Below are 12,223 nucleotides of genomic sequence, written 5' to 3'. Positions count from 1 at the left end.
TTTTTTAATATTTTGTTTAAACAAATAAATTTTTCTGAAATTAAATTTCTTGTACCAAAACATACAACTTTACTATTTAAACCATTTCTTTTGCACACAATAGTTATTGAGATATTGAAAGAAACATGCTTTTCATCTCTATTTTAAGGGCCATTTTCACCCCTCAGAAGTGGATAATTGCTAATCAAAAAAATAACTGGCTAAAATTTTCTTAAGTGTCCTACAAGTGAGTAATTGCCAATAAAAAAATAAGTGTTTAAAATGTCTCATTACATATATACAGAATGTCCCGTAACTCCTCGAACACCCGGAAATGGGGGGTTGCTGGGGTAACTCTGAACAACTTTTTCCTTTTCCAAAATCCAGTTTGAAGCTTTGTTTTCGAGTTATTAACGAAAAACACTGGCCAATTTCAGCGCGCGTAGAGCCCGCGCTCAGGGGCGGAGAACAGAGGCTCATCCGCGCACGATCTAACAAATGCGTACGCGTGACTTCTCGGTTCTCGATCGCTATCAAAAAAATCTGACTTTGCACTGCTGTTTTTATAAGACTTAGAGAAATGGTTTTTGGCCGTCATAGATGAATAAGTTGAAAATGTGGCTTAGCACTTTTTCATTTGAATACAAGTGCTCAAGTAAATGCTTGTGGCAATGTTTTGCGTACAAAGTACTGCTGTGGCTTAGCACTTTTTCATTTGAATACAAGTGCTCAAGTAAATGCTTGTGGCAATGTTTTGCGAACAAAGTACTGCATACAACAATGTATGCAATATTTCATATTCTACATGCGTGAACGTGCAAAATTAATCATGCATATTCGTGAAAATGACGGAAAACCTTTACGCTTGTATACGACGAGTGTAGTACTAACACAAATAATAATTAGTAACTCATTATGTACGACGAATTTGTGAACTTTTAGAGTTGAAGAATGAAGTATGGACCTTCAGCAACTTCCCTGTATAATTTTTAGCACGTTAGACCCGTTTAATAATTAGTTATTAACAATTTTAGTATGTGATGTCGGGAACGATACCAAATAGCGTCATGTATCTTTACGTTTTTGCAATAATTTCATAGCTTTCTACTAAACTCTCATGCAAGTAACTATACGCGTCTCAAAGACAACTCCTTCAGCTACATAGAAGGGTTATCTGTTGGGGTGGAGAAAAATGTTGAGCATGTATAATGACGTTTTTTTTTTTGCGCGGAACCTTTGTTCCCGTGAAAGTTGAGGTTGCAAATTGATCGAGGTATAAGACACGGTTGCAGTAGCAGGAAAAGAACTCATATCGTTGAACGGTGATTTTAGAGTAGCAAGATACTTTTCTTTCACTGCTCATCTTTGAAACTTGAATGCACACATTGCTGCAGTCTCTATTCTCGAATGCAACATCGATGGAAGCACAATTTCGAATGCAAAACACTGTTGTACGCGTTACTTTTGAACGCAACATTACTTGAAGCGTTATTTTTGAACGCAAACATTGTTGGAATCTCTATTTCTGATTGCAACATTATTAGAAGCGTTATTTCGAACGCAAACATTATTACAAGCACTGCACTTGAATGTAACATCGATACAAGCGTTTTTCTCGCTTGTAACATCGTTAACTCGTATTATTATTATTATTATTATTATTATTCGCTCCCGATAACTGCACATTGTTGCAAACGCGTACCGGGTTTGCAACTTTGTTGCCGCGAATCGTTCCCGAAAATTGCACATTGTTGCAAACGTGTTCTGAGTTTGCAACTTTGTTGTCGCGAAAACTTGCACATTGTTGCACGACGCGCCGTTTTGCAACAATGTGCAACTTTCGGGAGCGGCTTTCGGCAACAAAGTTGCAAATCCAGAGCACGTTTGCAACAATGTGCAATTTTCGGGAGCGACTTTTCGGGAGCGACTTTCGGCAACAAAGTTGCAAGCGCGATCTCTCCGTTATGCAACTTTGTTGCCGCGAATCGTTCCCCGAAAATTGCACATTGTTGCAAACGCGTTCTGAGTTTGCAACTTTGTTGCCGATAGTCGCTTCAAAAAATTGCACATTGTTGCAAACGCGTTCTGGGTTTGCAACAATGTGCAATTTTCGGGAACGATTCGCGGCAACAAAGTTGCATAACGGAGAGATCGCGCTTGCAACTTTGTTGCCGGGCGTCGCTCCCGAAAAAAGCACAAAGTTGCAAAACGGCGCGTCGTGCAACAATGTGCAAATTTTCGTGACAACAAAGTTGCAAACCCAGAACGCGCTTGCAACATTGTGCAATTTCCGGGAACGATTCGCTGCAGCAAAATTGCATAACGGAGAGATCGCGCTTGCAACTTTGTTGCCGGGCGTCGCTCCCGAAAAAAGCACAAAGTTGCAAAACGGCGCGTCGTGCAACAATGTGCAAATTTTCGTGACAACAAAGTTGCAAACCCAGAACGCGCTTGCAACATTGTGCAATTTCCGGGAACGATTCGCTGCAGCAAAATTGCATAACGGAGAGATCGCGCTTGCAACTTTGTTGCCGGGCGTCGCTCCCGAAAAAAGCACAAAGTTGCAAAACGGCGCGTCGTGCAACAATGTGCAAATTTCGCGACAACAAAGTTGCAAACCCAGAACGCGTTTGCAACAATGTGCAATTTTCGGGAGTGATTCGCGGAAGAAAAGTATCTTGCTACTTAAAAATCACCGTTCAACGATATAAGAGTTCTTTTCCTGCTACTGCAACCGTGTCTTATACCTCGATCAATTTGCAACCTCAACTTTCACGGGAACAAAGGCTCCGGCGCAAAAAAAAACGTCATTATACATGCTCAACATTTTTCTCCACCCCTACAGATAACCCTTCTATGTAGCTGAAGGAGTTGCCTTTGAGACGCGTATAGTTACTTGCATGAGAATTAAGTAGAAAGCTATGAAATTATTGCAAAAACGTAAAGATACATGACGGTTTTTGGTATCGTTCTCGACATCACATACTAAAATTGTTAATTACTAGCTATTAAACGGGTCTAACGTGCTAAAAATTATACGAGGAAGTTGCTGACGGTCCATACTTCATTCTTCAACTCTAAAAGTTCACAAATTCGTCGTAAATAATGAGTTATTAATTATTATTTGTGTTAGTACTACACTCGTCGTATACAAGCGTAAAGGTTTTCCGTCATTTTCACGAATATGCATGATTAATTTTGCACGTTCAAGCATGTAGAATATGAAATATGTTATACATTGTTGTATGCAGTACTTTGTACGCAAAACATTGCCACAAGCATTTACTTGAGCACTTGTGTTCAAATGAAAAAGTGCTAAGCCACATTTTCAATTTATTCATCTATGGATAATGCGGCTTGTACGAAAGCATCTGTATGGAACATATATGCACTAACCGTGTTCCTTATTAAAATAAGGAGCGATTCGCAGCAACAAAGTTGCATAACGAAGAGATCGCGCTTGCAACTTTGACTCTTCTTTTGTTATATGTTTCCGCGGACCGCGCGACGTTTGGCGAGAAACGATCATGTGAGTTCCCCGATCCGGTCGTAACATCAGATGTTTCGGATAGGTCAGGATCGACACACTGACCCAGTTCCGTCGAAGCAGATTAATTCGTGGACGAATGGGTAGGTTTTTCATAAGTAATAAAACACTTTATTCCTTTCGGATAACGAATAAAAGTACCGAACACAGTTATTAAACGACTTACTTGTTATTCATGAAAAAGAAAAAACATACGTTTTGGAAATCGATGTCAATTATAAAATTTCATCGAAAAAACAGCAGTGCAAAGTCAGATTTTTTTGACAGCGATCGAGAACCGAGAAGTCACACGTACGTATGACTTCGATTGCGCACGGATGAGCCTCTGTTCTCCGCCCCTGAGCGCGGGCTCTACGCGCGCTGTAATTGGCCAGTGTTTTTCGTTAATAACTCGAAAACGAAGCTTCAAACTGGATTTTGGAAAAGGAAATAGTTGTTCAGAGTCACCCCAGCAACCCCCCATTTCCGGGTGTTTGAGGAATTACGGGACACCCTGTAGATATTTTCATTATCAACAACATGTGCCACTTCCTTAATGTCCCTTGTATGTGAAATTTGGAGTATCTGCTTCCGGTCTGGGAGTCCGCAGTCATCCCAGCAATTTCCTGTCTTCTCCTCAACGTAATGGGCCAATATAAGCTTGCGGTCACACGTCACTTCGGATATTAATCATTTGCCTGCAAATTAATCGATCAAGGCGCTCCCTTGTTCCTTAATGACATACGATTGGCTAATTTCAACTACGTGTTCTTCCGACATACCGAAAATATGAGACATTCGTTTTTCACGAACGATTACTACTAATTTGTCGCTTGAAGTAGCATTAGATGTAAGAAAGTTTCATTTTTCACTGCGAACAAGAAGGGTGCAGTGGCCTTAATAATGAACGCTGCTTACTCATCGCGGCCATGAATAATAATGACTCAGAAGGAAGACCACGATTCCGTGGCGAGCTTATTAAGTCTATTTCGCGTTGCAATTACCACGCCAAAGGAACAATATGTATGCAAATGAACAAGTAAATCAGACCAAGTTCTTCTTCGACCTTGTTCCAAGAGAAATTACGCACAGTGGTATGACAAAGGTGGTGGATTATCAAAGAAAAATTGATCCTACGATATGGAAAAATTGAAACTTGTAGTACCTTGGTACCATTTGATCCTCGATCACCATCTCTACTTTCTTGCATTCACGACAAAAATTCGTAGAAATTCGAAACATTGAAATTCAATAGAAACACTCCTTGAACAAAATTGCAAATACATTCGAAATGGTAAAAAACATTCGAAAAAATATAGAATCCTTCATGATTTTCAGTGTGACCTACTATATGCTGAGATAAAAATCAATTATTCCAACATTTACGAAAATATACATCTAATTATAACCCAAGAAAAGGAGACTTCTATCATTTTTGCGAATCCGATTATCCTGAATAATAACAGCGGTATACAAGTTCATTTGACTGACAGTGATATCAATGCGACAATAATAACACGACGCACGTCCAGCGAAGCGATAAGTGACAACAAATAGCCTGATAATGAATTTCGCGTTGTCAGCGGTGCGATAATTACATGGAACGTGCCTATGGTGCCTCCTTGATTCCTTTAAATAACTGCCGTATCGTTCAAATTGTCAGTTCAATATCAACGAACAATCCAAGAATATGCATCTTAACACTTGTCTCGCGTTTCTGTTGGTGGGTCTGGCATTTATCCAAGCAATTTCAGCGGAAGAGATCGAAGAGACCTTAGAAGAGGAAAGCCTGAAGACCGAGGAAATTGACGATGCCAAGGAAAGGCCTAAGAAATCAACGATCTGGATGGATTTGAGGAAGCAACCTCAGGTTCAAACCTTCAACTTGGTTCCTAAGTCACAAAATGTCAAGTTGATTCCTAAGTCACAAACTGTCAACCTAGTACCACAGTCTCAGACAGTCGTGCGTCAGCCAACTGCACCATTTGCTCAAAACATTCAACAAGTTCCAGGGAAAGTGGAAACTCTCAACCAACAAAATGCACCAGCAGCTGTTCGAACCCTCGGTATTCAATCTGCTGCACCTGTAGTTCAATCCTTCGGCATTGAGGCTGCTGCAGCACCTGTTCAGACTATCAGCCGTCAACCAGCTGCACCTGCTGTCCAGTCTTTCAGCATTGAGAGTGCTGGTGCACCAATCCCGACACTCAACGTTCAGCCAGCTGCATCTGCTGTCCAATCTTTCAGCATTGAGAGTGCTCCAGCAGTTGTCCAGACACTCAGCCGTCAGCCAGCTGCACCTACTGTCCAGTCTTTCAGCATTGAGAGTGCTGCTGCACCAATCCCGACACTCAACGTTCAGCCAGCTGCACCTGCTGTCCAGTCTTTCAGCATTGAGAGTGCTGCTGCACCAATTCCGACACTCAACCGTCAGCCAGCTGCACCTGCTGTCCAATCTTTCAGCATTGAGAGTGCTCCAGCAGTTGTCCAGACTCTCAACCGTCAGCCAGCTCCACCTGCCGTCCAATCTTTCAGCATTGAGAGTGCTGCTGCACCAATTCCGACACTCAACCGTCAGCCAGCTGCACCTGCTGTCCAATCTTTCAGCATTGAGAGTGCTCCAACAGTTGTCCAGACTCTCAACCGTCAGCCAGCTCCACCTGCCGTCCAATCTTTCAGCATTGAGAGTGCTCCAACAGCTGTCCAGACTCTCAGCAGCCAGCCAGTTGCGCCCGTGGTTCAGAGCTTCAGCATCAAATCTGTTCCTCAGCCTATCCAGGCCGTGAATGTGGTCCAAGCTCAGCCTCAAGCGGCAATAATCTCTGAGACAAGTCCAGCTGTCAATTCTCTGAACATTATCGAACCAGCTGTTCTTCAAGCTAACATGAGCTTGGTGGAGGCTGCTCCAGTAGTCAGTGAGACTATTTTGGTTTTGGGAGAATCAGCTCCAGTTGTTGTTGAAAACATCACCGCTACTGAGGAGATGGTCCAACAACCTGAGAAGGTTGTCGTTACTCCGTTGCAGAAAGAGGTATTTGTGCCTCTCTACAAGGAACAGATGTACATTGCACCTATAAGATCTGTCGCTATGCTGACTGAACTTGAGCCATTGGTTTCTGTTCTTGAAATGGATTGCTCTCCCTGCCTTTCATCTATAGGTCCTCTTAAGTCAGCTAGTGCTGCGCTGCAGCCTGCACTTTGTGATGGAGCAAGCGGTATATGCTACGTATTCAAACAGAGTGATAACTGACTCTGAATAGTCTTAGCGTTCTTTGGAAAGGTAGATTGAAGGATTAGAGAAGTATGTTTGAGGTATTGGATTGGTTATTTGATCTTGTGGATCGTCCGATGCATGACTATTCTGTGGATTATAGTTGAAGATGTTCGATCGAGAAGGGAAAATAAAGAATTATAAAATCTAGTATGGATTTGTATTGCAATCTTTTAGATTCCCACCTTTCCGATACGCGGCAATAAAAAAAATTACGAAAAGATGCACAAATAATAAATGAATTCTCCGTTAAACGTTCACCAACAAAATTTGTTACTTTATCTAAGAGAAAAAAAGTTTTGAAAAATTTTCAAAATCAACAAAAATACGCTGTTAAAAAATGAACATCCCATTAAACCCTCGCCAAACATTTCAGTGGCAAAATAATTCAAACAAAATTCGGAGAAAATTTTTCCATCGCTCCCAAATTTCAAGCATGAAAAAATTCTCAGAACCAAAAATGCTCTAAATGCTGTTTTTCACTCGAAGAGCCAGTCTAGCTTGATTAAATCGAAACAGCGTGATACGATCGATCGATAAATTTCCCACAGTGCATCCCTAGGCACAGGGTCGATTCGACGAGGAGCATTGGCGACGAATTCAGCCGCAACAGCCCATCCATAATCGCGACAGCGAGACAAAAGACTCCGTTTGCAAACGGCACGTTAATCGGATACGTTCGCGTCGCTGACAGAAATACGTTCGCGCCGCATCGTAACCTTCGGGGGCCCGGATGAACCTTTAAATTTCATGGTTGATGACTGGACATCGTGGACACGCGTGAACCGAAGCCTCGACACACCATTTAGGGGCGTGTAAATTCCACCCGGTGAACGAATTATGGGCGTGCAAAATTCGAAGCGGTACGTATCACGCTTCTGACAGTATATTTCCCATTTTTTCGACAAAAATTGAACAAAACTGAGCTACACGGGAGAAAACTCTCAACTGTAAATATGATTTTTATTATGTATACCAGAAGATTGTCGTTAAATGTGAGTTTAATTTTGAAAGAAGGCAATTGGATGAAAGTTGGTATTCCCGTTTTGAGTGTTGATAACAGTAAAATCGAATTTTTGTATAAAAATTCTTCATACTTATAATGGCATGTTTAATGATGTGTATTTTTTATTTTTTAACTTGTGTTAAAAAGATAATTCTTAGGTTAAAATTTTGTTCTCGTACTGCATGCAACATGTTCTTTCTGATCACATCTCTTTGCGAAACGAATTTCTTGTATAATTTAATCGAACAAGAAAATTGCACGAAGATAGAAGTACATGTTCGGAAAATTTTGTTCGAAAGATAGGTCACAATTTTCTGCTCTCGTTTTATAGTCACAATATCGTAAATAAATAAGGGGAAAAATGTTTCTATCAATAAGACAACACCTGGACAATTTCTTTGACGTCGCGAATCACGTTTCTTCAGCTGACTCAGCGTTCTTCAAATATCTGCTGTCGAAGCACTAAGCACCTGGCACTCCGTGTCATTGATCCTAATAATAGCTACCATTCGAAGCTCTCTAACTGTCCCTCACAAGAAATCACAGCCCATTTCGTCGGACAAGCCACGATAAATCGTCTCCAATTCACCGATTCAACCAACGACAACTATTCTCCGCCATAAGTAAATTCAAACATTCATCAAACCCCCAAATAGACTCTTATAAAATCTGTCAGCCTGACAAATTGCGAATTCCTAGCAGAAAAATCGATTCCACAGTCCATTTAGGTCAACTATCTGCGTATGGGTTAGGCGAATAGATTAATATCAATAATTCTATGTGTACATATCTTTATTTCAACAATAATACCTCACTTCCAAGGTTAAAGGTTATTCACACTCGTTTGAGGAAGAAAATGAACCAAAAGTAAAGTTACTCTCACGCTTAACACATTCGTCAAGTTAACTTAATCGTCCAATAAAAAGACTCGCCTGTTTTAAGATAACACTGTTAATTTAATTAGACTTCTGTTTGTACGAAAAAAACTTGTGTGTATTTAGACAAGTTCAAATTTCCCTGAATCATACGTGGTTCAGCGAACACTGAACGCGTTAAAATTGCTTTCTCAACGAACGTTCGAGCGTAGAGTCTACGCGATATGTCTAACACCAGCGTAGAACCCTCTCTTAGGGGCAGGTTTCCATAGTGCTGGTTGCTTCACGAGAAAAGGCTCCATCATCACGCCAGACCTGACAGCGGCATAGTTGCTGTGTATACATTTACTCTCGCAGCAATTGCAATGTGGCACATGAACGGCTGCAGCCACTGGCTCGGCCTCAGCAACCATCATCAGAGGCCTTACAGGACTCACGACTATTTGTTTGTTGTACAGAGGCGCACTAGGCTCCACGTTCACCACATCTTCCTCCTCCACCTGGTGCAGGACTATTCTCTCAGGCTGGTCGACGATCTTGCTACTGCGGCTGTTCGTTTCAACAACTGGAGCTGGTTTCTCCACCTCCAACTGCTCCACTGGAGCAGCCTCGACCGCGCTTGCGCTAGCCTGAGGAACTGCTGGTTGGACGGTGTTCGGAGAATTGCGAGCTAAAGTTGTCTGAGAGATCGCGGTATCTTGAGACTGGAAGTTGAAGCCCTGAGTCACAGGTGCAACTGGCTGGATGCTGAGAGTCTGGAGAGGTGCTGGAGCACTTGCAATGCTGAAGGTTTGGACTCCAGGTGCAGCTGACTGAAAGCTGAGAGTTTGAACAGCTTCTGGACCATTCTGGATGCTGAGCGTTTGAACAGGTGCCGGGGCATTTTGAATGCTAAGAGTCTCAAATGCTACCGGAGCCTGTTGGATGCTGAGAGTCTGAGACTGGGGAACCATGTTGACCGTCTGCATCTGGGGCTGCTCTTTGATGTTCACACAGATCGTAGACTTCTTCAGCCTGTCCTTGTCGTCACTGACATCCTCCAGCTCCAGATTCTCAGCTTCCAAGGACTTCTCGAGATTCTCTGCTGGGAAGGCCTGAATAATAGCCAGACCCATCAGCAGAAGCGCGAAACAAGTATTCAGATGCATTATCTTCGATCGTTAGTCGATATTGAACTGACGATACGGTCGGAGTGGGTGAGCTTTTAAAGGAACCACGGTGATCCTGTTTAGAGACACATTACCACAGGTGATGAAATTGTGTACGCGTCGAAAACACACGCAACGCGTCGCTGACTGGACAAAATTCGAGGACGGTGTCGAGTCACTTGTTGACACTGCTTGTATGGCTGAATAGATGATGCGTGGGTGTGTGTATGTGTGATAGTACGTGTAATGGCTCCGTGCTCCACTACTTTGATGTACAATAATGGGATCCGCGATGGGGCGAGGGAATGGAGGCAGAGTAATTATAACGTTACAGCTGGGGAATTGTAGTAATTATCAGAGGGGTGTGTGTTTTTCAGATGAATCGGATGCATTTTGGGAAAGCTTTTAATTTATGGTTTTACTGCTGTTTGGAATTCTTTTTAACAGTGGAAGCTACCACTTTTATTTGTTTCAGCTTTTTAAAAAATAATTAATACGTTATTAGCTTCCACAGTTAACAATTTGCGTGAATGTATGTACAAGATGACTCATGAAAATGGGTCAAAATTTATCAGAAGAATAATGTTAGAAATTGAATGATACTGACCACTTCATATTTTTTTATATTAACATATCAAAAGATAAAACTATGTATCTTGTTTTTTAAAGAGTTAATATTCAAATGTCTTTTTTTTATTATTGCTCGACGCAAGATTGTTTCCTCTTGAAATAGTTAAGTTACCATTGAAGATAAATTGAAAATATTTATAACTAATCAAGCGTCAAGAGTCTCGAAAATGTTTTCTAAACATTGATACATCATGTGAAATGTTTTGATAACATTTTTCTGCTGACGTTTGTTTCGTGGTTACGAAATACCGGTAAAACATTGGAACAGGAGTACGTGTCCACGATTGTGGTTTTAAGTAAACGAGTAAGATAAGCGCTGAAGCCATAATGCGGAAAAGTATTGCAAAAATTAAGTTATAACATAAACTATTGCATTATTAATCGATTCGAAATTCTTTTCCCACCCTCTTAAAATTTTCTTCCATTTCATCCCCTTTCTATGTTATATCTATCTTTCTGTATTATTCTACATATATCGGAATAATTATTAATAAAAATTAGGAAGAATTACCATATTTTAAAGTTCCTCAATAAAGTATATCAATAAAATTTTTCTACACCAATCAATAATAGAGATACTTCTGAATCACTCTGTATATACTGTACTAATACGTATTTCATTATTACTTTAAAAAAAAGTTCGAGAATTTTAATGAATCTACAGGGTGTTGAAGTTTGTGTAGCATTATTACTACTCAAATTTCCAACTTTAAAGATATACATGGATCCTCATTTACGCTGTTCTCAATCAGTACAGACAATTCGTACTTATCAAAAGGATAAAGGATTTCTTCATCGCGAAGAAAAAATTCTTTTCCACGAACAAACGTTACTACTACTACTAATTTGTCGCGTGAAGTAGCATTCGATGCAGGAAAGTTTCATTTTTCACTGAAAACAAAGAGGGTGCAGTGGCCTTAATAATGAACGCTGCTTACTCATCGCGGCCATGAATAATAATGACGCAGAAGAAAGGCCACGATTCCGTGGCGAACTTATTAAGTTTATTTCGCGTTGTAATTACCACGCCATAGGAACAATATAGATGTAAATGAACAGGTGAATCGGGCCAAGTTCTTGTTCGACCTTGTCCCAAGAGGAATTACGCACAGTGTCCTGACAGGGACGATAGATGGCCGAGGAAAGGTTGTTCCAATGGCACGGGAAAATTGAAACTGACCGTGCAACACCGCCGGAAGTGCCTTGGTACCACTTGAACCCCAATCACCGTTTTCACCATCTTGCATTCACGACGAGAATTGCGAAACACTGCAGTCCAATAGAAACACTCCTTGAACAAAATTGCAAATATCTTCGTAGCGGTAAAAAACATTCGCGGAAATATAGAATTCTTCGTGATTCTCAGTGTGATCTACTATATACTTAGATAAAAATCCATTCTTCCAAGATTTACTCCAGCTGTTCTTCATTTCTTCAATTCTATTCTGAAAATATTCGTCGGATTACAACCAAAGAAAAGAATTCGAAGAACTTCGAAAATTTCAGCGCATCCAATCATTCAGAACGAAAGCAATGGAAGACATGAACGTATCAAACATTATGTCGCGCATGACCGATTCACACACGCACGGTTTGTATATCCATGTGACCGTACAGTGTCAACAAGTGACACGATAGTCCGAAATTCTGAACGTTTATCGAACGTAAGTATTTCGGATACGTGATAGATTATGGCATCGAACGTGCCTAAGAAACGTTCTTGATTCCTTTAAATATCCGCTGGATGGGTCGAATAGTCAGTTCAACATCGACTAATAATCCAAGAAA

At 40.9% G+C, this 12,223-nt stretch overlaps 1 protein-coding gene across 1 annotated transcript; it reads left to right on the top strand.

Annotated features, from left to right (window-relative positions):
- Positions 1–5,195: 5,195 nt before the first annotated feature.
- On the top strand, positions 5,196–6,755 carry LOC108580261 (flocculation protein FLO11-like). The gene has a single exon (XM_017943971.1). The coding sequence runs from the start codon at positions 5,196–5,198 to the stop codon at positions 6,753–6,755; it is 1,560 nt and encodes a 519-aa protein (XP_017799460.1).
- The last annotated feature ends 5,468 nt before the right edge of the window (positions 6,756–12,223 follow it).

This window comes from Habropoda laboriosa, unplaced genomic scaffold, assembly GCF_001263275.1.
Source record: "Habropoda laboriosa isolate 0110345459 unplaced genomic scaffold, ASM126327v1 scaffold9, whole genome shotgun sequence".
Lineage (NCBI taxonomy): Eukaryota > Metazoa > Arthropoda > Insecta > Hymenoptera > Apidae > Habropoda > Habropoda laboriosa.
Note: the sequence above shows the minus strand (reverse complement) of the source record. Positions and strands in the feature narration are given on the sequence as shown.